Genomic DNA, 27339 nt, shown 5'->3' on the forward strand with positions numbered 1-27339 from the left:
GCTCTCTTTTTTCCTTTGCTTTATTCAATGGCGGTTGTTGGCAGAAATTCATTTTCATGAGAATCTTCACAAAGGTGCAGACTGCCCATTTTAAGATGAGGAGGGACAACATTATGCTGGATGAAGGAATGCTGCAGTCATTAATGGAGCTTCCAGATCAGTACAATTATGGCATGTATGCCAAGTTCATCAATGACTATGGCACCCATTACATCACATCTGGATCCATGGGTGGCACTTATGAATATATCCTGGTGATTGACAAAGCAAAAATGGAATCTCTTGGTAAGTAAAGCAGCTCTATGTACACGGTAGTCAACACAGACACCAAGTTATGGTTTAAAGTTTTCTAAGCACTGACTATGAGCCATGGGTGATCTCACTTAGTTTTTAGGACAACTCTATAGTATAGAATAAGTATTATTATTCCCAGGGAACTGAGATCCAGAAGAGTGAGACTTGCTAATAAGCACCACAAACAGGATTTGAGCTCAGACTTGTCTAGCCCCCTAAAACTATATGCTTCCTATTGTATCATAGTTACTTTTATTAAAAAAAATTGGGGGCATTTTTGTTAATTAAAATGTGAAAATTTGTTTTAAATGTAGTATTATTGGTTAATGGAACTACCACACAGTCAGTCAGTGAAGCTAGAAACTTAGATTCATCTCAGACTCCTCCTTCTCCTTCACTCCGGTAGATCTCTAAGGCGCTTCAGTTCCCTCTGATTCTTCTGCTGTCCTCCATCTCCACTCCTGCTGAGGTAAGCTGGGGTCTCATCTTTCACTTGTTACTGCATCAGCTCCCAAATGGTCTCTGGCGGCGGGCTCACTCCTTCCAACCTATTCTTGATAATTGCCACCAGATGAATCTTTCTACTTCTCAGATCTGATTATATCACTTCCTTGCTTAACATCTTGAATGGCTAAGAATAAAGACTATTAGCATCGACCACATTAATGATATTACTCCAACCTAGGAGAACAGTGGTTCTCAAAGTGTGGGCCCCAACTGTCAGAGTAGCATCACCTGGGAACTTGTTAGAAATGTAAATTCTCAGGTCGCCATCCCAAATCTAACTAAATCAAAAACTGGGAATGGGCCCAGCTGTCTGTGTTTTAACAAGTTCGCCAGGTAATTCTGATGCTACTACAGTTTGAGAACCACTGACCTCTTCAATGAGTGACAGGAAGGATGAGAGATCTATCCATATTGCAAAGCCAAGTTCAAATTCCCAGCTTTAAGAAGTTTCCTAGACTGCACCAGCCCAGGCTGGCTACTCCTCTTCTTCAACACTTACATAAAATTCCACACTGGGTAGTCTCTAAAAAATAATTTTCCAGTAATGGGATTGCTGGGTCAAATGGTATTTCTGGTTCTAGATCCTTGAGGAATTGCCACACTATTTTCCACAATGGTTGAACTAATTTACACTCCCACCAACAGTGTAAAAGCATTCTTGTTTCTCCACATCCTCTCCAGCATTGGTTGTTTCTTGAGTTTTTAATGATTACCATCCTAACTGCCATGAGATGGTATCTCATTGTGGTTTTGATTTGCATTTCTCTAATGACCAGTGATGATGAGCTTTTTTTCATATGATTGTTGGCCACATAAATGTCTTCTTTTGAGAAGTGTCTGCTCATTTCCTTTGCTCACTTTCTAATGGGATTATCTTTTTCTTGCAAATTTGTTTAAGTTCCTTGCAAAATTTTTCTCCCATCCAAAGGATTATAAATCATTGTACTATAAAGACAGATGCACAAGTATGTTTACTGCAACATTATTCACAATAACAAAGACTTGTAACCAAACCAAATGCCCATCAATAATAGACTGGATAAAGAAAATGTGGCACATATACCCCATGGAATACTATGCCGCCATAAAAAAGGATGCGTTCATGTCCTTTGCAGGGACATGAATGAAACTGGAAACCATCATTCTCAGCAAACTAACACAGGAACAGAAAACCAAACACCACATGTTCTCACTCATAAGTGGGAGTTGAACAATGAGAACACATGAATACAGGGAGGGGAACATCACACACCAGGGCCTGTCGGGGGTGGGAGGCTAGGGGAGGAATAGCATTAGGAGAAATACCTAATGTAGATGACAGGTTGATAGGTGCAGCAAACCACCATGGCACGTGTATGCCTGTGTAACAAACCTGCACATTCTGCACATGTATTCCAGAACTTAAAGTATAAAAAAAAATTTCCAAATGTTAGTATTATCTTCCTTATCCAGATAGCAAGATATTTGAAACCAAGTATCATGCCTGCCACTTTTCTATCTCTTTAACACTCAACATAGGGTTTAATACATAGTGTTCAAAACAAGACAGGAAGTTTGAGATGAAGCATTAATTTAGATTCCTGGCTAGAATCATTCATTAGTTCATCCGTCTACATGTTCATTTAAAAAAATAATGCAACTGCTCTGTTGAGTATCCATTCTGTGTTTGTGCTAGGGATATGATGATGAACAAATCTAAATACGGTTCCTACCCTGTTGCATTACAGTATTTTTCAAACTACATGTTGCAAACCAATTGTAGTTCTCAAAATCAATGTATATGGATCACAAGAAAAGTTGTGAACTACAACAAAGGACAGAATAGAAAATATCATAGTGGATTATAGGCACTAAAGATAAATTATTACTTCAAGAAATCTTTTCCAGTTAAATAAAAACATGCATATTTGTATTGTATCATGATGCAAAATAAGTAGCCTACAATGGATGTAAAATATGTAAAATGTAAAATAAGCATTTAAAAACTTTACTCAAGTGGGTCTTTTAAGAATCATTCAAAAACATGAGGAAGGAAAAAAGAGTTAACATTTGTTGAGCACCTACTAGGCTTCAGGAGCTATTTTACATATTCTCATTTAATTTTCTTGACACCACTTAGAGATTGGTGTTATCCAAGTTTTAGCTACATAAATGCTGTGGCTCATCAGAGAGGCTAATTACTTAGTCCAGGCCTGCCAGAATCTAGGGTCAGAGCCCTGGGCCTCTGGTCTTCCACCATGTGGTTGTGGTATAGCCTTTCATTTGGGCTCCCGTCTTTGGGGCTGGATTGCTAATTAATTGCCTGGGGTATCTGGTGGCCCCTCCTCTTTAAAATCTGTGAGGCTGAAATGGGCTTCCAATGTGGTTAATATTCAAAAGGAGCCCACCGACAAATTGTCCCAGGGATAATTACCTCAGCTCTGTTTATAGAAAACCATATGTCGATAATAGCACAATTTGCTATTTGTGAAGAGCTGATTTTCTATAAATCCGGAAAGTTAGTGTTGCTTTTCTATAAATATGGAAATGTGCTAATCATCACCTCATCTGCTGGAGACCGCTAATAAATCAGAATGTCATTTACATATTAACCTACAAAGAACAAAAATATCTACCTTCTTTCCCTTTGACAAACAGAATCACACACACCCTTTCTCCATTTTGATGTTTGCTATATTGGGTTGGTGCAAAAGTAATTGAAGTTTTTGCCATTAGAAACTACAACTTTTGCCTCAATCTAATAGCTTTCTCTCTGTCTTATTCTCTTTCCCTCTGTCTCATTCCCTTTCTTTCTAGGTACTTTTCTCTCTCCCTTTTCTCTTTCCTCTTTGTCACTGTCTTTTTCTCTCTCTATGTATCTTTGATCTACATGCTGTTAATGTATATTCTATTAAGTGGTTGTTTCTAAGAGACATCCTGTGTGGTGAACATTCATGTCTGCAAAGGGCTGAGCTTGGCATGGAATGATTTAAGTGAACATCCTCACTGGTTTGCTCTGGGGGAATCTTTTGTCCTTGGGTTTGCTCAGATCCTCTCTGGGTTCATCCCAGAGGATGCACGAGGCTGTTTTCTTCTAATGTGCCCTTTAGATCAAATACTTCTCCCCCAAAGACAGCATGAAACCATGCATCAAAAATCAAGGGAAGTCTTGGATGTTAGGGAGGTGACGTTAGACTTCAATGAGATCCTAACATTTCCTCAAGGGCTGTGACTGACAGCTTTCTACCTTCTGCAGGTATCAGTACAGTTTGGGGCTTAAATTTCTGGATTTAGATTTTGTTTCCCTCCTTCATTCCTTCTTTGGAGCTCTCATTATTTGTCTTTGTATCAAGGTATACAGAAGAGAAATAGTGTATTTCGCATTCTGACTTCTCTGGTTACAGAGCTGCCAATATATGTTGGACAGGTCAAGTACTTCAATGCCATTGTTCTGTTCAGTTGGATGTTCCCGGCCTCCTTTGCACATGCTGTTCTCTCATCCCCCAATGCTCTCTTCCCTGTCTTGCCAACCTGACAAACTTCAACTCATCCTTCTGAACCTTGTAGGGGCATCCCTACCTCTGTGAAACCTGCTCTGATATTGCTCCACCCCTTCTCCCATAGTTTCATTTGTTTATACATTCATTCACTCAGCCATGTCCATTGAGTTTGTATCATGTGTGAAAAGAACAAAATCAGTATGGTCCCTGTTCTTGCAAAGCTTACGATCCAGTGGAGGAAACAAAATGAACAGCCAAAGTCCAAATATCATCGTTGGTCCTCTTTTACTTCCTGGCCCCATCAGCAACATACGTTGACTTTACTTCTAAAGCATATGCATCACCTGTTGTCCCTCTATTACTGTCTCACTTGTCCAAGCCACCGTTGTCTCTCACCTGGATACTGCAAGAGTATGGTGGTCTCTTATTCTCTTTCTTTGTTGTTGTTGTTGTTGCAGGTGTTGTCGTCATTGTTGTTCCTGTAACTCTCTGGCACTCCAAGCTTACTTCAGTCTAGAGTCTTTGTATTAGCTGTCTTCTTTGCCGGAACCACCCTTTCCTCTGATGTTTGTATAGCAGTATTCTTATCATTTGGATCTCCTTGTCACCTTTTCAGAGAGACATTTCCTGACCATGTAGTTAAGTTTCTCTTTGTTATATCACCCTATTTTAATTATCATCAAATCAGTAGCCCCCATACTCATAGACTTATTTGTTTATTGTCGATCTCCTCTTTCTAGAATGTTCATTCCAATCATTTTTGTTTATTGCTGCATATGCATTTCCTAGACTATAGTAGGGACTTAATAACTTGTGAATTAATTGATCAATATGTAATTGCAAATTGTGATAAAAACCATGTAGAAAATGAACAGGTTGTAAAAATAGAGACTAACTTCAAGGGGTGAGGGACGATATTCCCTTAGTTTGGGATGATCTGGGAAAGTCTCTTTCAAGAAGTGAAATCCAAACTGAGATGAGATCCAAAGGATAAGGAAATGCGAAAGACAAGGGTGGAGGCGTCCTGGGTGAGTGGACAGCTTGTACAAAGGCCCTGCCTGAGGAAAGAGCATGGTGTGTTTGTGAAGGGAAAGAAGACATGTGTGACAGAAGCCTTGGAATAGGGGAATAATAGCAGAAACTGAGGTTGGAAGAAGCCAAGAGGTGTCAGAGAGTCTTTCTGGCCATAGTAAGAAGTATGGACTATATTTGCAGTGGCAGAGAAACTACTGCAGGGTCATCAACAGGGCAGTGCTTGGTCTAATCAATGGGTAGCAGATCATTCTACTGCCATGTAGAACACAGATTAGAGGAGCAGGAGTGGACTCAGGAAGAACAGTTAGGGGCATTGCTGATGTCCAGGCAAGGAATAAAGAATGGATGTGAAAGAATATGATAGATTTGGGATGTATTTTTAAAGTAGAATTTAAGGAATTTATAGATAGACTGGGTGTGGGTTGTGAGGTATCAATTACTCCTTTCTCTAAATTGAATTTTTATCATAGACACACGAGTGTGTGTGTGTGCACACATACACACATTAAGGTGAGAAGGACAGGATGTGCTTACCTGAAGGTGCCATCTTCGTGGTAAAGACAGCCCGCAGGCATTTGGAAATATGGTAGGGATTCTGGGGGCAAAGAAAGGACTCTAAATATACATACATATTTAAATGCATATTATAATAATTGCAATTATATATTTGTCTCTTCTACAGACTATGAACTTTGACGTACAAGTCCTAGGCCTGTTGTCCTTGGGGTATTTTTTGAATCTAGCACAAGCCTGAGACCACAGTAGTGCACCATGAATACTCATTGAGCTGCATTCCCCTTGCTTCTTCTACTCCTCCAACTCTTACCATCATGTGAATGACCTCCACATTTCCATGTAGAGTCCTCTTTCTTCTCCAGAATCCCTACCCATATTTTCATATGCCTGTGAGTATCTCCACCAGGAAGCTGGCACCGCCAGGCAATAACATTCATTTCCTTCTCACCCCAAACCCTTCAAGCATTTCTTCCTGAATTATTTCTCTATAGAGACACCACCATCCTCCCAGTTTACTTGACATAGAGAGGTGGAAAAATAATTGACTATTTATTATGTGCTAAGCTCCATACCAAGTCTCCTCACCTAAGATTGACAATGATCCTGTGAGGGTGGCATGGTTTTCTCATTTTTACAGATGGAAGAAACAAGGCAAAAAAGTCATATCACTAATAAGTGAAAAACATACAAAGTGAGTTAAAATCCAGGGTTCTTTCTTTTTCATCTCAGTTGCCTTTATTGGGACTCACAACCTGGGAAAAATTCTGTCTCTTCCCTCTCTCCCCCTACATATCTCATTAGTCACCTCCTCCGTATCCACAATCCATCCCTTTCTCTCCATTCCCGATACCACTGATGACCATGCTATGCCATTTTTTTCTGCAGTTTCCCTCCAGCTAAGCAGACATGCAGAATGAGAAATGTATCAGAGGTTAGATGGATATTTCATAAATGCCTTTGGAACAAAGTTGGTGGTGGTCTGCTCCAGACCCCTTCGGTGGCTCAAGTAGATAGGACCTGACACATTTGTCTCAGCTTTTGTGCCCTGGGTCCCTCAAAATGCAACACGAAGTAGAATGCTTCCTACCGGTTAAAGAATCTCAGGGAGTCTGATCGGACACCTCTATCAGGGATGCTGTAATAGAAATCCTGCATAGAATAGAAAGTTAAACTGCTGTGATTCTTGGCCTTATTGAAAGGACTTTGCAAAGACCTCACAGAAAATGACTTATGTTGATGATTTGCTCACAAAAACAACAGTAGCCATTCTGCCACCCTATCAAAGACAGCAGTCCCCATCAAAGATGGCAGGCAGTGTCGTAGTGGAAAAAATTATTTTCCCTGAGATATCTTTTTTTTTTAATCTAGGCTCTACCATTCAGAAGCTGTTACATCACATTTCTGAGTCTCAGTTTTTCCATCACTAAGGTAGAGATTGTCATAACTACTTTAAAAGTCTATTGTGAGAATTAACCAAGATAGTCATGAAAAGCACTGTGATACCTTAAATACTGTCCAAGCAGCACTTACTAATATTACGGATTATAATTTCAGGTGGAGTCAGTAAGTACTAAAGCCATTTTGATCAAGCTCTGTGAAATTAAGAAACATGCCAGTGACATGGTAGCAAGGAGTCCACTCTTTGAAGTCAGATACATCTGGGTGGGGATCTTGGTTCTATCATTTAGTAGCTGTATGATTTTGATTGAGGAACAACACTTAATTTATCTGAGCCTCAGCTTCTTCAAGATCCAAATAAGAATGATAACAAGGGTTTGTTTGGTTGAGAATAATTCTATGTACATGTTGCATGATAAGTGTTTAATAGATACTTATGCCCTTTAATGAACGATATGAATATAGCACAGTGGTTGGAAACATGGACTCTGCCACTTACTGTGTAGTCATGGGCAGATCATTTAATCATCTTAAGTTTCAATTTCCTTGCCTGCAAGCTGGAAATACTGTCATCTACCTCATAGAGTGGTTGGTTGTGAGGAATAAGTGAACTTATTTTGTACCCACATTCCAATAAGCACTCAATAAATTTCAACTGCTGAAGTAGGTTCTGAGTCAGATTGCCTGATTCAAGTCCTATCTCCACCCTTTATTAGTCGTGTGACCCACAGACAAAGTAGTTAACCTCGCTGTGCCTCAGTTTCCTCTTCTAAATGAGTCAATGACAGTACATACTTCATAGGATTGTTGTAAACTTGAGGTGAAACAATCTATGTGAGCATGTGGCTTACTGCCTGACACAGAGTAAGAGTTCAAAAATGTTACCTATTATTGCTGTATGATGTTGGTGTTATTATTACCACATTTTTATTATTCCCAAATTTATAGTTATCAACTCTGGAATGTTAACGGTTCTCTCATCTGTAAAGTGGGGATAAGAGGAAGATCTGTCTTCCAGGGTTCTGCAATCACTCAGCTCTGAAGCATTACTCAACCGGGAGGAAAATCATTATCATGATGTCCAGCCTGCAGTGGCTGGTACATTTGCTGTGGACTTGGAGCCTCAGCAATCATGCCTCCTCCTCCACCTGCCCATTTCTTTGATCAAGGTCATTCATTTCTGTCTCCAGAGCTTCATCCAGTGTTGGAGGGACCACTCTTCCCATTTATCAAGTTCACTTTGAATTCTCATCACTATCTTTCAAAGTGTTAACAACTCTGCTCAAATCAGTGCCTGCTTTCCATCATCCCTGACCCTGATTGATGCCAGATAACAGTGACCCTGGGAAAGACCCTTCCAGCAAGAGTGCAGTACATCCAACCCACTATTGATCATCTTCTTCCAGTCAGGGCTTGTGGACCAGCCAGTCTACCACCTAACACACAATGTCTAAATAGCTACAGGGACAGAATTTAAAACCTCACTAAAGTTAATGCCAATTATAGCTCTACATCCTCTTCCTCCTCCCTCCCTGCCTTCCTGTATTTCATTTATTCCTTTAGCCTTTCCCGCGGCAAACATTTATAAAGTACACATAACATGGGAAACACTGTCTAGATACCAAGATGCTTAATACATAGTCTCTCTCATCAGGGATCTCATAGAAAGTAAAGGGGTTTCTCTTCGTCATAATCATCTGATTATGATCCGGGGTAATTTACTCTGTGGACAGCCAAATTGGTTACCACCCAAAGTGAACAAGCAATTTATTTTCTTATTCACTATTTGGTTTTAATAAAATGTATTTACATAAAATAACATCTACTACTTGTAGAGCATAACACATTTACATCTGGCATTCAAATTCATCCTCATAATAACTTTATGAGGAATTATATTATTATTTTCCCCAGTTTTGTAGAAAGAAAGTTGAAATCCAAAGAGCTTAAGTAAATGGTTCAGTGTGACTCACTTAGTATTGAACTTGGGTCTTCTGATTTAGATTCTGTATGTCTTCCAAGTACTCATCCCCTTTTCCATACATTCTGTCATTCATTCTGATACTATATGCGAGAGGCTTAGGCTCTAGCAGTGGTGGTAAGACAGCCAAGATTTACTGAGTATTTACTGTGTGGTAGACACTGGGGTAAACACTTTAAATGCACCATCTCATTTAATTATCAGGAGAGACCCCTGAAGAGGACACTATTGTATAATCTCCAATCCACAAAAGAAGAACTGAGACTCAGTTATTCTCTGTTAAATAGCTTGCTCAAGGCCACATAGCTATTAATTGGTGAAGTCAAACTCAAGAAACTGTAATGTTAAGCAACGTGCGATAATGTCTCAAGGAGGTCTTAACCTAGGATATTTCAGACTGCAGACCATAACCCATTATTAGTAGATTGTAAAAGAAATTTAGTGGGTCATGATCAGCATTTAAAAAATAAAATATAATAGAATGCAAAATATCAGAGTATATCATATGAAGCATAGTTAAGCATTGAAACTTCTTTTAAGCCAAGCACAGTGGCTACTTCTTGTAATCCTAGCATTTTTGGAGACCAAGGCTGGAGGATCATTTGAGCCCAAGAGTTTGAGACCAGCCTGGGCAATATAGGGAGACCACATCTCTATAAAAATTAAACAAACAAACAAAAAACTAGTCAGGCATGGTACATGCACCTGTAGTCCTGGCTACTTAGGAGGCTGTGGGAGGATCACTGGAGCCTGGGAGGTCAAGGTTGCAGTGAGCCAAGATCACACCACTGCACTCCAGCCTGGATGACAGAGAGAGGCCGTGTCTCAAAAAGAAAAGAAAAGATACTTCTTTTAAATGACTGTGTAGACTGGATCATGATGTGAAATGTATTTCTTACTTTGAGAGTGGTCAAGAAAGTGTTAAAAACACAGTCTTAACTCAGTGTGCTCCACTAACTATAAAAGCATATTTAATTACTTTAAATAAAGGAAAAATCATCAATAGCCCTAAGGGAGGCATTGGAACGTGTATTAATCAGGTTCTCCAGACAAACAGAACTACTAGAATACCTGTATCTCTATTATTAATCTTTATGTAACATGTATATATAATATAAAGAGATTGATTACAATGAATTGGTTCATGTGATATGGAGTCCGACAAGTCCCAATATCTGCATTCGGCAAGCTGGACACCCAGGAGGGCTGCTGGTTTCATTTCAGTCCAAGTCTAAAGGCCCGAGAACCTGGACAGCCAGTGATGTATTTCCAGTCTGAAGGCCAGCAGGCTTGAGACCTTGGAAGAGCTGACATTTCCATTCAAGTCCAAGGGCAGGAAATAAAAGCCAATGTTCCAGGTTAAAGAAAGGAAGAATCTTCTCTTATTCAGAGGAGGGTCAGTCTTTTTGTTCCAGTCAGGCCTTCAATTGATTGCATGAGGCCCATGCGCATTAGAAAGGGCAGTTTACTTTATTAAGTCTAGCACTTTAAATGTCAATCTCACCCAGAAACACCCAGAATAATGTTTGATCAAATACCTGGGCATTCCATGGCCCAGTCAACTTGACACAGGAAATTAACCATCACAGGAAAATAGACAGGTGGGAAAGCTGGAAGCAGATGTCAATAACAACTGTGGAGCTAGGTCTGGAAAGTCTCATGGAATCAAATGGTTCCAAGAAGTGTATCTCAGTAGAAATAGAGGAATAAGCATCATTGGGTTCTAACTCTGTGGCAGGCGGCATGCTGAGCCCTCTGATGCACATCATCTCATCCAAGCCTTGTGGCAACCCCTTGAGCTCTATTTTATGGCTGTCTGCATTTTACAGATGAGGACCACCAAGCATTGAAAGGCAAGATGACCTGTCCAAGGTGACACAGCTGGTCAGAGACAGGGTGAGGTTTGAAACCAAGTTTCTAATTCCAAGTGCAATGTTTCTTGCAGTAAACCTAGGTATTTTCTTTCATTTATTTTCCTTTCTAAGAGCATCAAACTGTTGTGATAGCTTTGAAAGTGAGTAAATTGGGTTTTAAAAATAATTAAGGGAATACTATTTTCTATATCCATTTCTAAATGTAATGTTGGGTCAGTTTGACCCATTGATGGGGAATTGTAACTGGGAGAATTGTTAATGTTTAAACTGACAAGCACGTGATTGTTCTGAAACTTAAGTACAGACTCAGAGCGAGGAACAAGCAGTGTGCTGGCTGGTGACACTCAAAGAGGTGAACCTCAGAGACTTGCAGGTCAGAAGAAGTGTCTAAACCAGGGATGTCAAGTGGTCTTAATAGCAAATGCTACCTGGACTGCTGAGTTGAAGATTGAAACACAAGATATGGGCTCAGCCAGAAAGTGCTATGATCAATTAGTGATGTCTGCCAGAGGCTGGGAACTGAGGGCAACAGGGCTTTTGGGCTGTGTATTTACTATACAGTTATTAAAATAAGACAAAGGCAGCCCAGATGTTTAAGCCACATGCGGGAGTGATTGGGGTGGGATAGACATTTAATCAAACTCCCTTAAATTACCATCACATTTATATATCATGGCTGATTATTTGATTATAACTCCCTTTCAAGACGATTCTGAGTAGAGCATTTACCCTTGTTGCACAAAGTTGGAAACAGGAAACAATCTCAGTGGAAAACCATACTCCATAATCTAATCTCCATTCATCCATTCATCCACTCATTCAGTAAATGCTTACTGAGCACCCATGATTTCTGGGAACACAGGAGTGAAACACACAGATCCCTTCCCTGGAGAAATGTGCAGTCAGTTGGGGGCCAAAAAGAACATAATATGATAAATGTTTAAATAGAAACAAATACAGTAGAAGTACAAAGGAGGGAACAACAACCTTTTCTGCCCCTCCCACTTGCTAGACCCTAAAGACATTCAAACCTCGTCTTCCAAAATTACTAGGAGTAGAAGTTTGCCTGGAAGAGAAGGGAGTTGCATGGGAATGGCTGGGGCAGCAAGTAGGTAAGGATGAGTAAAAGGAGATGAATGTCCAGATTCACCCAAAGGCTGGACTCGGTTTTGGAAGGGCTTGCTACTGAGGCCAGGGCATAAATGAGAACAATCTTGGCTGGATTATGCCAGGAATAGTGATGAACACAGTGGCCAGAGTCAGCGTTGGCCTCTCAGAAACCACAGAGGATGGCAAGCTGCAGGAATCATGCAAGGTGAACACTGAAAGCAAGAGGGTCTCTGCATTTGGAAAAGAAGGCCAGCATTTCAGTGAGCAGGTGCAGACCTCCAGCTCATTGTTCACCATTGGGGTGCACTATACTGAGCAATGTACTAGTCCCTGGACTTACCATACTGTTTCTCCTTGATTTGCATATGCTGTTTCTTCTACCTGGAATTTTGCACCTCTCCCTCTGCCCTTCCTTATTCACTTAGTTTATGCTTATTCGTCCTCAGTTCTCTGCTTAGCTCAAATAGGACTCTTCCAGGTAGTCTTTCTGTCTCCCCAGCACCTGTTTTAGGTGCTTCAGTGTACTCAGCACTTAGCTCTGAGTGTCACACTATTGCTGCCGCTTGTGTCCAGCGTGCATCCTGTTAATGTTGCATCCCAGAGTCTTGCCCATTGACTGAGCCTATCCCACAGCAGAGACTCAGCATCTTTCTAGCTGGGGTGGTTCCAAATCCAAGCCCATGTATGCTGGGCAGTCTCCAGAGCTTTCCTAACACTCTGCAGAGTTGGGGGTGGTGTCCTAAAAGTTCTGAGCTGAATTGAACAGTGAGGAGGGTGAGGTGGGCAGGAACCTTATTGTGAAAGGTCTTATGTTTGTGGCTAAGGACTCTGGGACAGCCCAGCAGGTCTTTTAATTAATTTATTTATTTATTTTTGGGCCTGCTAACTAACCAGTCACCCGAACAGACAGTCACTGGATTCTAACAAGCTCCAGGCTTTATCCCCAGTTACCATGACAACTAGGCTTCATGGTGATGGATGGTATTGATTGACTGACAGACTCCTAGTTTCTTGGCTCTGTCCCTACCCCCTTAAGTCATCTGCACACACACAAAGCTGAGACTCTCAGCACCATCTTTCTGATTTTTTCTTGATTTTGAATTTCCACCTCTAATATCACTGAAAACAGCTTATTACTTAAAGGAGAAAAGCTGAGATGGTGTCAACCTTCTTCCCAGAGCCATCCTTAGCACTCTTTCCCATAGGCAGTGTAATATGGCATATAGAACAGGGCTTTAGACACAGGCCTTGGTTCAATCCCAATTCTGTTATTTACTTAGTGTATAACCTGGGCAAGTGACAAACTAAGTTAAGTTTAAACTATTTCAACTTACTCCTTTCTAAAATGGGACTGATTATCCTATTGTGGCATGATGTGTGAACACTGAGTGAGCTAACCCATGAAATATCTCCACCCAGCACATAATAGTGCTTATGAAGTCACCGGGTGCCCTTGTCCTCCCCACTTGCTCCTGGCCTAACCACTTATACTGCAGAAATGCCCATTAAGAAAACCTCATTTTACAAACTCCTCAGCCTCCTTCTTTTTCTAACTTTGCAGATTCCAAATCAGGAGCCAAAAGCCTCAGTGTAGGCTGCAGCGTTTCTGGCAACAGTAGTAATAGCAACACTTAACTGCGATTGCTAGCTCTGAACCAGGCACTGTCCTGAGCACATTACATGGCATGGATTAACTCATTCGACACTCACAACAACCCTAGGAGGTAGACAGTATTAAAATCCCCATCGTACAGATGGGAAAACTGAGGCAAGAGAGGTTAAACAATTTGCCCACATGGTCACTGGGCAGGGATGGAATTCCAGCTCAGGCAGTCTCTGTTTCAGAATCTGGCCTTCAGCTATGCTGTCTCTTGTGATGGCTGAAATCATGTAGAAGAATCACAGCCTCCGAAGAGCCCTTATCAAGTAGGACGAAGACGTGGGACTGCAGTCTCAACACTGCCTCCTTCTTCTGCCTAGCCTCCTTTCTCTGAGCTTCTTTGCAGAATGAGGTAGTCAGGGAATGAGGGGTTTGGAAGGCTCCTTTCAGGACTACCATGGGCTACTCACCACGCATGATGAATGTTCCTCTGCAGAATAACAGTAGCATGATGAAATGGAGCATCCATTGTGTTTGAGTCTGGCATATCTTGCTTCAAGACCTGATTCTTGGACCTGTTAGTCTTGAGTGACTTTGGCAAGTTACCTAACACTAAAAGCTGGTATTTATTGAACACCTAATTGTGCCAGACACTTTTTAGGAATTCACTTATAGAAACTATTCTCATTCCCGTTTTAAAGATTGGGAGTATGAGGCAGAAAGTCATTAAATGAGTTACTCAAGTCACTAACAGAGAAGGTGAAAGGTACAACTCTGACCCCAGAGGTTACACTCTTAATCACCACAACTCCTGCTTTTTCCAATCCTAGTGAGCCTGTAAGATGGGTAAATCCCCCTTGTCCCAGAATACTGTTGAGAGTTTCCAGTGAGATAATGCAGCTGAGCATGCTTTATAAAATATAGCATGAGATATTAATCTAGCATGAGATATTACAAAGCTGTGATTTGCATCTTCAATTAAAGAAAGATCTGTGACTCCTAAAACGTTTTAGAGGCATTGTCTATGTAGGCTAAAGTCAGCCAATCCCCAAGCACTCCTGGGGGGGTTGGCACATGCCAGGCTCTGTGCAGAGATTTGCAAACCTAAGAGATGACTTAGAAGCTTATAGTCTTATAGGAAGAACAGACCAAGAAATTGACAATCACTAGAGTGAGCTAAATACTATGCTGGAGAGAAGCACAGGGATACACTGAGGGCTTAGATATAGGGCCCTTGGGGATTAAGAAAAGGCTGTCTAGAGCTGAGTGGGAGAAGCTCAGTGAAAGAGATAAAGGGATTTTCTAGCACCTGCAAAGGCACCGAGGTACTCATTTTATTCCAGGTGTTTGGGAAGAAGTGTGACTTTTAATGAATAAACAGAAACACAAAGAGGACAGGTGAGTTAGCTGACACCTCCCAACTAGCCCAGCCACAGACTCCAATCATCTTTCCAATGTGATGATAGAAAATAGACTATTAGATTCTCTTTCCCCTTCTGAGGCTGTCTTTGGGGGCAACTGATATAGCAAAGCAATGTAGCAGATAAATCATAGCAACATGAATGGTATTTGTTTTTTGCAAAGAGATAAATAATGCACTACACCTGCTGTTTTCCACCTAATGCTTTTAATCTGAGGAATGACAGACTTGCGGTGTTCTGGCACCTTGGAAATCAAGCTGCCTGGTTCTGCCTGAGAGCTGTAGACATGCAGCAGCTCCATGGAGGTGTGAGCTCTCCCACCTGCACCACAGCCAAGACCATGTGGGAAACAAGTAGAAGACATGGTGGAAACACACATATCCTTTGGGCTCCTAGCCTGTCAAGTAGCCACAGAAACAGCTCACCTTGAGACCAGACTAGACTGAGAAGCAATCCAGCCTCCCGCTACCTCTGTACTTCCTTAGGGATCTCACCTGATTTGTATCTCTCTCTTTTCCACTCTGGAGTTCAAGTCACTTTGGCTTTTCTGAGTAGAATCTTGCTACTGAGGAAACAAGTCCTCTGCAGGGTCTCCCTCATCTCCCATTATACTCCTAGCTTTGTCTGGCTAATCCTTGCTTGTTCTACTGGTCTCTGGCTCTTTCTTCTGACCCCCACAGACACCTTCCCTGACCCTGCTGCCCTGTATCAGAGTCCTCCCCGCACACTACAATAATTGTGTGTTTCCTTGTCCATTTCCCCACACCTGACTCTCAACTCACAGAGGTCAAGCACTCTCCTGAGTCCTCCTTATTTCTCAGCTAGCTCTAACACAGTAAAACGTCATTAGGTACTTATCAAAGTTGTCTCAAATGTTCTTAAAGTGTTCCGCTGTGTTCTTAAAGTCTCAGGATCATGACATTAGAGGTCACCTTAAAAGATCACTGGTCTTTTCTGCCCTTCAAACCCTACTGTACCCTCACAGACAAACAGCCAGCCTCAGCTTTGTCCCCTACAATGATGAGAGCTCACTGCCTGCTGGAACACCTCATCTCTGCTTGACTTCTGACTGTGATGATGATCGACCTTATGCTAAGCCTAAACTTGCTTTCCTGTAGCTTCTGGCCTTTGGGTCCTAGTTCTTGCCCTTGCAACCACACAAATAAACCTAATTCTTCTTCCTGAAGACAACTTTCTGGAGAGTTTAATCCAGTTCTACTGGTCTCTCTTAAAGAGAAATCTTTTTTCCTTTCTTCAGGTAAACATCCTTAGTCACCTCTAATATTTTCAAAAGGATGTGGCTCTGAACATCTTCACCTTCAGGCTTGTTCTTCTCTGATAATTCCCTATTTTTAAGTTTTATTGTAGTAAAAATACTTATCATGAAATCTGCCCTCTTAGCCAATTTTAACAGTACAATACAGTGTTGTTAACTATAGGGACATGTTGCTCTCATATCTTATCTTGTATAATTGAGATTATACAAGATAGTTGTATTAGTAATTCTATCTTTCCTCTTGCCCTCAGCCCCTGGAAACCAACATGATACCCTTTGATTCTATATATCTGACTATTGGTATATCTAATATAAGTGGAATTAGGCAGTCTTTATCCTTCTGTGACTGGCTTATTTCACATAACAGTATGTCCTCAAGGTTCAGTTGTATTGTCACATATGGCAGGGTTTCCTTCTTTTTAAAGGCTGGATAATGTTCAATGAAAAAAATCATATTTTCTTATTTCATTTTTTAAAGTGTTTTTGCACACAGCTCTGAGTTTCTCCAACCTATGGAGAGGAGAGTGAGATTATTTTCTCCTTCGTTTTACTAATTATAATTTGTACTCTGGTTTCCTTACCCTACTGAGCAGGGAGTAATCTAAAACTCTAAGTCCTTTTCTTTTGTTCTCCTGCTAAGCTGTGTCTATTTGCTACTGTGCTTATTCATTTGGTGTTTTGTCTGTAGGGTAGGATGTTAAAGTTTTCCCAATTCAGTCTCATTTTGCTATGCTTGGTGATATAGTTTGACTGTGTCTCCATCCAAATCTCATCTTGCATTGCAGTTCCCATAATCCCCACGTGTCATGGGAGGAACCTGGCGGGAGATAATTTAATCATGGGGGTGGTTACCCTCTTGTGGTTCTCATGATAATGGATGGGTTCTCATGAGTTCTGATGTTTTTATGAGAGGGTTTCCCCCTTTTCTTGGCACTCTTCTTGGTGCCATGTGAAGAAGGACGTGTTTGCTTCCCCTTCTGCCATGATTGTGAGTTTCCTGAGGCTTCCCCAGTCATGCTGCACTGTGAGTCAATTAAACTTCTTTCTTTTATAAAATCACCCAGTCTTGGGTATGTCTTTATTAGCAGCATGAGAACGGACTAATACACTTGGTCATTGTATCCACCCAGTCTTTTGAGGGCTTTTTGGATCCTGTTTCTTTACCTGAATTATCCTTGGCTTCTTGTAGTTCTTATTCTGAGTAGATATGATGAAACTGGCTACTAAGTCCATATCCAAGGCATTGACAAAGGCATCAACTGAGACAGGATGCCAGAGTCCTGTGGCAAGCCACCAGAGATACTCTGTAGGACCACTGTACTCAACATCTAATCCAAGATCCAATGAAGAGGAAACATCTGGGATACTTATCCAAAAAACACATTCCTGATTTCATAGAAATATACAATTAGAATTGATAGAGGTTGGGCCTAGTTACCTATATTTTTCAAAAGCACTCCAGATGATCTCAATGTATAGCCTGGGTTGGGACTGATCAACTCCAGAGCTCACTGAGTTCAAAAGCCCCAAACAAACTGCAGTTTGATCTGGTCCAAAATTAAGCCTAAGGAGTGCAGCCTGATGGGATGGGATGGAGCAATGGCAGAGGATTGCCTGGTTCCATGAATATAGTCAGTCTATCCACACTACACACCTATCTGGGCAAGTTCTCTACAATGGCTCCAGACCTTTCTCTGTTCCTTTCACCTCAGACCCCCACCCCCAACTCTTTCTGTTTGTCTCTCTGGTTCTGAGTCCTGGCTTCCAATGCCAGTTTCAACTCCTGGATTTTGGTACCAGGTTTGACTTCCTCTGCCCTGACCCCAACTTGTTAGTGTCATTTTCCCACAGGCTGTCTGTAGACAGCTCTGATTTTGGCATCTCTTACAGCCTCTGAGAGACTCCTTTCTAGCCCTGGCATATTGAAACAAAAAACTCTTGGGATATAGATTGGTCTTCATTTAAGACATGGCCCCTAGCCTGCTGACTTCTCAAGGGCAGGACCTTAGCTTTGCAGATTTACATCATATTCACATTAGTTATATTCTGAAGGTGTCTACATTGCCCAATATGCAATATGCTGGAGATGGTACACAGTAGGTGCTTAATACATTTTCCTCTCAGATGGCAGAATTCTTTTGTCTGAGGGAATAACTGAGATTAGTGAAAATACCGCGGGCTTCTAAACATGACAGACTTGAGCATGAATCTCAGCTTCACCATTTCTTAACTGTATGGCCTTAGGCAATATAATTAACCTTCATGAACCTCAGGCATCTCAACTATAAATGAAAAGTATTAGCTAAGTGTCTCAGAGTGCTTGGGCTCTCAGGTTCTACGATTCTTTGTAAGTCACAGACTCCCCTTGCTGGCTGGGACCCACTTTGGGGTCCTTAGATGGAAAATCTCTGCAGTCAAGTCGTGCTTTTCAAGTCAGACTGGAATTTTCTTCTCCCAGCAGCACGTGGCAGGCTGTCGCCACATCTTTTATGAGCATAATCACACCACAGGCATCCTCCAGCCACCATTAATCAGCCCGTCCTGTCGCTTTAATTCAGCAGCACTCCACCATCCACCTAAATAATCACTCTGGCTTCTACCTGTGAATTCTTTTCATCCACTTTTGTTTATCACCATTGAAGCATTTTTTAATCAAAACAATTAAATATGCTAAATATTCCCCCAATTAGTAATGCATTAAAAATTAAAAGTGTTTGAATGGAAATGGCAGAAGAAGCCCTTTGCTCAGTGTTGAGTGCCGGTGCTCAGAGCATCACTTTCAACAAGCACTTTCAGCTCAGGAGTGACTCAGAAACTGATATCCAAAGAGTCACAAAGGGCTGCAGCTGAAAGGGGTCTTGGAGATGGCAACCTCTTCTTTCCATAAATGGGAAACAGAGGCCCACTGGGATCATGGGCCTTTCCTAGGATCATACAGGGTGTTAGTGACTGGAATTTGAATTTAGGACTTATGACTTCTAAGTTTCCTTCCATCAGAAACCCTTACTAAAGGACTCAGGACATTCATTTATTTACTCATTTTTTAAAAATTCATCAATCATTTATTCTGAAAGTACTTAGTGAACACGGCACACACCACATTGCTATGCTAGCAAGACAATGGTGAATTAGATGCCAGTTCTTGACCTCATAGAGTTTGCTGTTTAATGGGGACACAGGCACATAAACTTTGATGCTCAATACTCCCTTGAAAATAGTGAATCTAATCTTTAGCTCAATTGAATGACAGGTCTAAATTATTTTTCCTTTATGGTTGATAGAATAACAGTATGACTGGAAATAATTACTTTGTATAGTTGTAGTTTAAAGGAATGATGTCTCAAAATACAAACTCCTTTAGCTACCGAAAAAGTTGGACTCTGTAGCATGGTCAATATCCCTCCAGTCTATTTATCTAGTTTTATCTTGCCAGCAGACCTAGGATTGGAAACCCAGCTCTATTTATTTACATAGCAATGTGGCTTTACTGCTTTAAGAATTATTTTCCTCATCTGCAAAAGTCAGGTTCCTCAGTGGGTCCTCAGATGTAGACAAATACAGATATGGCTAATGTGGGCCTGACAGTCTTTATGGGGTCTGAAGGGCAGGTAAACTTTCCATGGTGATCCATTCATCTTCTAGCAAGACTTTGGCCTCTCTGGGGTGCAAAGAGGACCTGGACTAAAAGAATTGTGAGGAAGACGATCACTCAGGCACAGAGAACATTGGTAGCTCTGAAAAAAGAGGGAATTACTCAGATCCAAAAATGGTTCATGGAGTAAATGACATTTGAATGGAAGCTTTTGGAAAGATGATGGGTGGAAGAGTAGTCTTTGGAAAGATGATGGAAAGGGAGGAGGAGAGGCATTTATAGTAGGGGCAAATATGTTCCAAAGTTCAGAGTAATGGTGCCCATCATGGGCCAGGCGCTGAGGTAGGCATGGGGGCAAATGCAGATGGATGAGATAGAATTATTGCCTCAAGGTGGCTCAATAAAGAATGGTCAAAAGAAAGAGTGCTAGCATTTTTTACCAACTAGTATGTGCAACACATATCTCTTCTCATTTCAAGAATTATTTTGGTTGGAACCATGCAGAAGAGAAAACTGAAACTGGATTAAAGAACCAGGCTTTCAACCCAGGCCTTTTGGACTCCAAACATGAAGCTAGCTTTTACTACTGTGACATAGTTGTACCGTGTCAAGTGTCTTTTAATAACTCAGCATTTTGTGTTTCTCTGTGTCCCTGTTGCAGGTATTACCAGCAGAGATATCATGACATGTTTTGGAGGCTCCTTGGGCATTCAATATGAAGGTGGAATAAATGTTGATGGAGGTTTATCAGGAGACCATTGTAAAAAATTTGGAGATGGCAAAACTGGCAAGTGTTTAGCAATAGATCTCCCAAAAAGAGAAGCCAGGCTTTCCTTTGGACACACACTGGGACTTGGAAGCTATGTTTTTTCCCAGTTGATTTCATTTTATTCAATGATCAGACTGCATAGGTGCTAAATACCCCAAACCAATGACCCGCAGTGGCTCTATTTTGAATCTACCATGGGTTTAAAATCACCTTTGAAGTACTTACCTTTACATGGGGCACCCTCCTAGATTTCAAGTGTTAGACAAAGATCCAAGTAAGAACTAGAATGAAAGGCATCTGGAAAATGGGCTGTTTAAATGAAGGCCCATCATATTACAGTTCAGAGTAAGGAAATAAGGCTGTTGAGAGAGAATATGGTTACCGAGTCCAAGCACAAAGAGTAATTATTAGAGAGGGATTGTACAGGAGTATTTTATGGCATTTCCTGAACAAGTCAGTTTGGGTGTTCATGTATTCATTTACTCATCCATTCATCAAACAGGTATTGAGATTTTCTTCCCCAAGTGGGAGACACAGAGGATAGAGGGATGATGAAGAAGTTTATAATGTAGTGGGTGGAATAGATATTAAACAGGTTCAAGCTATTCTCATTGTGTTAGGTTACCTGTAACTCCGGGCCTTAAGTCAAATTGTTTCCTCTCTCTTTCTATCCTCTCTTCATTTACCTGGCAAATACTCACTTACCTTTGTAGACAACTCACCTTTCTTTCTGACTGCCTCCCACACCTCCTACTGTATAGCTGACTAGTTTCTTTCGCTGTGCCCCCATTGAGTCCTATAGTAACATCTATAGCACCTATAATATTTGATTGAACCCATTTCGCATATAGCAGGTACTGAGTAAATATTTGACATATGAATGAATTAGCAAATGAATGAATAAATGAATGACCACCCATTTCCTGTCCCCCTTATCCCCCATGTGGGCCAGGCTGTCCTCATAGTATTTCTCCACTCCAGAGGATGGGACTATTTCTTGAGTCTTGGTCCTTCCCTTCTGCCTTGTCCTGCTAGCTAACCAAGAAGAGTAGAAGAACGGTAAACATCTAAAGAAAACATGTAACCTTTCTTCCAAATCTCATTAGTGGGATTTGTCAACCAGTCCTTGGGCTTTTTGGGAAATGAGCTAATGCAGTTTATCCTCTTGATGGCAGAAAGGGCCAGGAAGGCCATGGCTGTGGAAGACATCATTTCTCGGGTACGAGGTGGTAGTTCTGGCTGGAGTGGTGGCTTGGCACAGAACAGGAGCACCATTACATACCGTTCCTGGGGGAGGTCATTAAAGTATAATCCTGTTGTTATCGATTTTGAGGTAAGTCTTTTCGCAGCTGAAGAAACTCTACGTCCATGAGGAATGAAAGTGAAGCAGACCAGATCATTTCATATTTCTTATTATGAGCCCATCAAAGAACAAGATTAAATGTAACGGCACACTGAACTAGTGGCCTTGCTTGTGCCTGACTCCAGGGAGTGCATGACTTCAGACCCGGGCCACGGGAGAGCAGGGATCAGAAACTGACGATCTGGTCAGTGCCCAGTTTTACACTGCTCATCCCAGAAGTTCCTCAGCATGAGTTCACATTAGGCAAATCGTGATTTTTATTTATACATAAAAGACTTTAAAAATCACATGGGCTACATTAGGGGGTGGCAAACTTTTTCTGTAAAATGTCAGAAAGTAAATATTTTAGGCTTCGTGGGACCCATGCAGTCTATGATACACAAATTAGTAGTAGTAGTTCTTCTTCTTTCTCTTCTTCATCAAATCTCTTTAAAAAAGATAAAGGTCATTCTTAGCTCAAAGGCCATATAAAAATAAGCTGTCGGTTAGACTTGGACCCAGGCTGTAATTTGCTACCACGCTCCAAAGTTATCTCATCTCCCCATTGCAGGAACTTCAGGCATAGATACTATTCCCTCCCATTAAAAAGTTTAGGAAACAGGCTCTGAAAAATCAAGTGAAAATGTTTGAGGTCATAGAGCTCAGAGGTGGCAATGCTTGGATTTCAGACCTTTGGACTTCATACCCAGTTCTCACTTCTCTCTGTCCTAGCACCTCCCTTAAAGCAGTGTCTCTCAACTACTAAGGGCAGTTTTGCTCCACAGAGGAAATTTAGCAATGTCTGGAGATGTTTTTGATATTTTTGTCACCACCCACAGTGGGGCAAAGGAGGTGTTACTGGCATCCAGGAGGCAGAGGCCTGGGATGCTGCTAAACGTCCTTCCATGCACAGAACAGACCCCACAGCAAAGAAATATCTGGCCTCAAATGTCAATAATGCCAAAGTTGAGAAACTCTGTCTTAAATGCTTAACTTCACAAAGTATGGAAAACTCTATTCTAATCACAAAGGAAGTAATTGTTCTAGCAGTTGCCAAACTACTTCTGTCAATATGCGGTGTAGTCCGTTCAAAATAAGACTGCATTTTAGACTTTGAAGCAAAAGATCATCATTTTCTCCCTACCCTTTTCTATTTTTCTACATATATTTAAAATCCCAGATATGGATATAGTCCTCCTCTTAAAACATATACCTATAGTTACCTATAGTTAAACCTGGAAGTCTATTCTAACACCCTGGTTTCTGTGAAGAAAGAGGTCAGATGGATTAACCTTGATTTCATTTCTTCTTCAATAAGTAAGAGACCATTTTCACGCAACTGTAATTCACATAGAGTTTGAAAATTGATATCATCAAGCTATTAGTGATTTGAGCAAAAACTGTAAAATTGATATCAGGAGTAATATACAAACTTTCACAGGCAAGAGGGGAACTTGGTGTTTGCCTTGAGAAAAACTTCCCTGGGAAGACTGAGGGCCATCATTTGGAGAAGACCACTACAGTCTTTTGGAAAAAAGAGCTCAGGCTTTGGCAGGGTTGGGTGGGAGGGAGGGGAAAGACATAATTTAGGTCAGAGCTCAGCCGCTTTTTCAACGTGTGACCTTTGACAAGTTACTTCCCTCAGTGAGCCTCAGTTTCCTGCTCTATCACATAGAGATATTTCACAAGACTCAGGAGATCAGAAGTTACTTAGTAAATGTCAGTTGAAGAAACAGGTTCAGCACAATATCTCAAAGTTGGCAAATGATAGAGTCCAACTCGAGTCATGTTTGACTGACACTAACATCCTCAGTCTCTTCACAACTCATGTTGCCCCCTGAGAAGTTCGGACTCGATGCATTAAGCCTCGGGCAGGCTTTACAGCAGGGAAGTAACACAGCTAGCACTGTGCTTTAAAAAGAGAATGCTCACAGGGAAATAAAGGATGATTTGAAGAAGAGAGAGATTACAGACAAGGGGACCAGGTAAGGGTTATTTGGAGCCTGATGTTCAGAGTGGAAACAGCATCTTATTCACTTGCATATCCCCCAGAGTTCAGCAGTGCTTATTTATAGCAGGAACCTAAAGTTCATGAATGTAGGAGTCCTGTTATGTTACGTTTGTGTTATGTTATTTTGCTGTGTTGTGTGATATATTACTATGTGTTGTTTTGTGTTGCTATATTGTATCATTTGACCTCTGAGTCTTTTTTCTCATCTGCAAAACAGAAACAAGATCACTGCCAATACATTTTCAAGCTCTAACATCCTAAGACCCCTTTTCTCCACCTCTCTCCCCTCCTTTAACTCCACCAGTCCACCCTGTGGAATGGTTTCTCTCTTCCTGTGGTTCCTGGGAGGGAGAGATCTGAGGTAGGGAACTGGGTGCTGAGCCCCACTAGAAGGTCAAAGAGACCTCCACGTGCTTAATGGTCCTGGCCTTCCCTGGAACTAAGAGTCATCTTTGACCAGGCCAAAAGGGCAGACTATTCTACGCTGACTTCCTAACAATGGGACTGAATTCCCTGAACTTCCAGTAAGTGGTTTTCTCCCCTTGGCTGGGGGCCCTACCAATCCTGATATTACCTGCCTGCTGATCTCAACCACAGTCCCTGACCACAGGCCAAAGTCTGTTTGCCACAGGTCTTTCTGTACACACTTTCAGGAACTCAGTCAAAGCTATTGCCAGTGCCCTTAGTTGATTTCTGTTTCCAGGGAAGTGAGACTACCGTAAAGTGGCTCAGTCCTACTGCTGACTTGCTCTGTGACCTTGGCAAATCACTTCCCCTTGGGGGACCTCAGGTTCCTCTCCTTAAAATGAGAGATCTGGAGAAGTTCCTTCCTTTTATGAGTGTATTAAAATGTGTAACATTATAAGCATGCTGCGGATAACCATATGTACATGCAATTTGAAAAACACAGAGTTTGGGGGTTTTTTTGTTTGTTTGTTTTGGTTTTTGTTGTTGTTGTTGTTTTTACTATTATCACATTCAACTAACAAAAGTGGCGCTTTATTTTTTTGTCATTCGTCCCTTGTACAGTAGTATCTCACATTCAGTACTTCTTTATATCCTCATAAGAAATCTGGAAATTAAGTATTATTCCCATTTTCTAGATAATGAAGATTAGACTTAGACAAGGACAGTTAGGCCACATAACTGGAAAGTGAACCACATTTACTTAGCTTTTACCATGTGACAGGCCTTTCCCCTATATCATCTCCCTTAATCCTCACAATAATCCTGAAGGTGCGATGACTGTTCTCCCTTTACAGATGATGAAGGAGGCTCTGTGTGTCATGTGCCAAAGATCACACAATTGGAAGCAGCGTAGCTGGGGTTTGAAGTCAGGTTTTCTGGCTCCAGATTCAATGCTCCTTGTGCTTCATCTACTGCTTCTCAGTTGAGGCAACTGTTTCCCCCAAGGAATATTTGGCAATGTCAGGAGACAGTTTTGGTTTTCACAACTGGAAGGGGGCTGCTGGCAGGTAGGGGGTAGAGACCAGGGACTCTGCTAAACAGCCTACAATGCATAGGACAGCCCACTCCTGCCAGTAAAGAATTATCCAACTTGATACGCAATAGTGCCAAGGTTGAAAAACCCTGAACTATGGTCATGCCTAGAATGGGTTGCATCAGTTGTAAATAATCCCTACTCAGCCACATGTAGCTGCCACAGTTACACCATTAGGCGAATTGCTCAGCAATGACAACAACACTACCTGTCAAGGATTTTATTAATTCCTTCATTGAAGACTGATGATCAAAACACACTTTTCCTGCTTCCTAAACATGGTAGAGGGGACAGATGAGCTGGCACAAATAATTTCTAAGCTCACTTGGGATTGGGAGTGCACAGGTTTCAGAGTTAAGTGGGTGATTCTCGTGAGGAATGTACACATTGCTCCAGAATTATTGTGAGGATTAAGAGAGATGATATAGGGGAAAGGCCTGTCACATGGTAAAAGCTAAGTAAATGTGTCTCACGTCCTAGCTGTGTGGCCTTGGACTTTTAACTACCCCTCTCTAAACTTGATCTACATTATTATTTCTTAATAATTGTGTGTTTCTGAGCCAGTCACTTAAACACTTTGAGCCTCCCTTTCTTCTGCTGGGAGCTGAGGAGTTTGTTTAGTGCCTATGTCACAGAGTGGCTGTGAGGATCCAAGGTGGTGGGATAAGTTGAGTGTCTGTGTCTGTGCCTGGCATGTATCAGGCCTTCCAGAAGCTTGATGTTCGGTTCTTGCCCTCTGGGAAAGTAGACAGAGCCCAGGGAGGGGCGCTGTGTTCTTTCTGTGCCCACAGATGCAGCCTATTCATGAGGTGCTGCGGCACACAAGCCTGGGGCCTCTGGAGGCCAAGCGCCAGAACCTGCGCCATGCCTTGGACCAGTATCTGATGGAATTCAACGCCTGCCGATGTGGGCCCTGCTTCAATAATGGGGTGCCCATCCTCGAGGGCACCAGTTGCAGGTGCCAGTGCCGCCTGGGTCGCCTGGGCCCTGCCTGTGAGCAAATACAGACAGAAGGTAAGGTCTGTTCATCCCCACTCAGTTCCAGCCTGGCCCAGCTCAAAGGGGTCAGTGCAGAAAGGACTTTTGGGGTTCCCAGCCCCTCCTTTCTGAGCCCTCCTAGCCACTACCCAGGAGCCACCCTTGAGAGTTCTATTAATCATCCATCACACTTAATAGTTCTTGTACTTTGTCCTTGCCATCAAGACCTTTTCTCAGATGAGAACTGTTTTTCACCAAGATGTTTATGGACACCAGGATTCATTTATAGAGGAATAAACTAGTTTCCTAGTTTATTCATCACAAATTAGGTGGCTTACAACAACAGAAGTATATTGTTTCAGACTTCTGGAAGCTAGAAGTCCAAAGTCAGGTGTGTTGGCTAGGTTGGTTCCTGCCAGAGACTGAGGGAGTGTGTGGTCCATGCCACTCTCCTACCTTTTGGTGGTTGTCAGCAATCCTTGGCATTTCTTGGCTTGTAGATGCATCACTCCAGTCTCTGCCTCTGTCTTCATGTGGCATTCTTCCCTCTATAACTCTGTTTCTCTTCTTATAAGAACCACCAGTCATTGGGTTGGAACCTACCCTAATCCAGCATGACCTCATTTTAATGTGATTTCATGTGCAAAGATCCTAT

At 41.6% G+C, this 27339-nt stretch overlaps 1 protein-coding gene across 1 annotated transcript in view; it reads left to right on the forward strand.

The window, feature by feature from the left end:
• Positions 1 to 27339, forward strand: part of C8A (complement component 8, alpha polypeptide) — a 62998-nt gene that overhangs the window by 30807 nt on the left and 4852 nt on the right. Inside the window, exons 7-10 of the mRNA XM_011973845.1 lie at positions 45 to 285; positions 20745 to 20870; positions 22028 to 22185; positions 26498 to 26720. Coding sequence (XP_011829235.1) covers positions 45 to 285; positions 20745 to 20870; positions 22028 to 22185; positions 26498 to 26720 — 748 coding nt within the window. The remainder of the gene's footprint in view (positions 1 to 44; positions 286 to 20744; positions 20871 to 22027; positions 22186 to 26497; positions 26721 to 27339) is intronic.

Source organism: Mandrillus leucophaeus, unplaced genomic scaffold, assembly GCF_000951045.1.
Source record: "Mandrillus leucophaeus isolate KB7577 unplaced genomic scaffold, Mleu.le_1.0 Scaffold14, whole genome shotgun sequence".
Lineage (NCBI taxonomy): Eukaryota > Metazoa > Chordata > Mammalia > Primates > Cercopithecidae > Mandrillus > Mandrillus leucophaeus.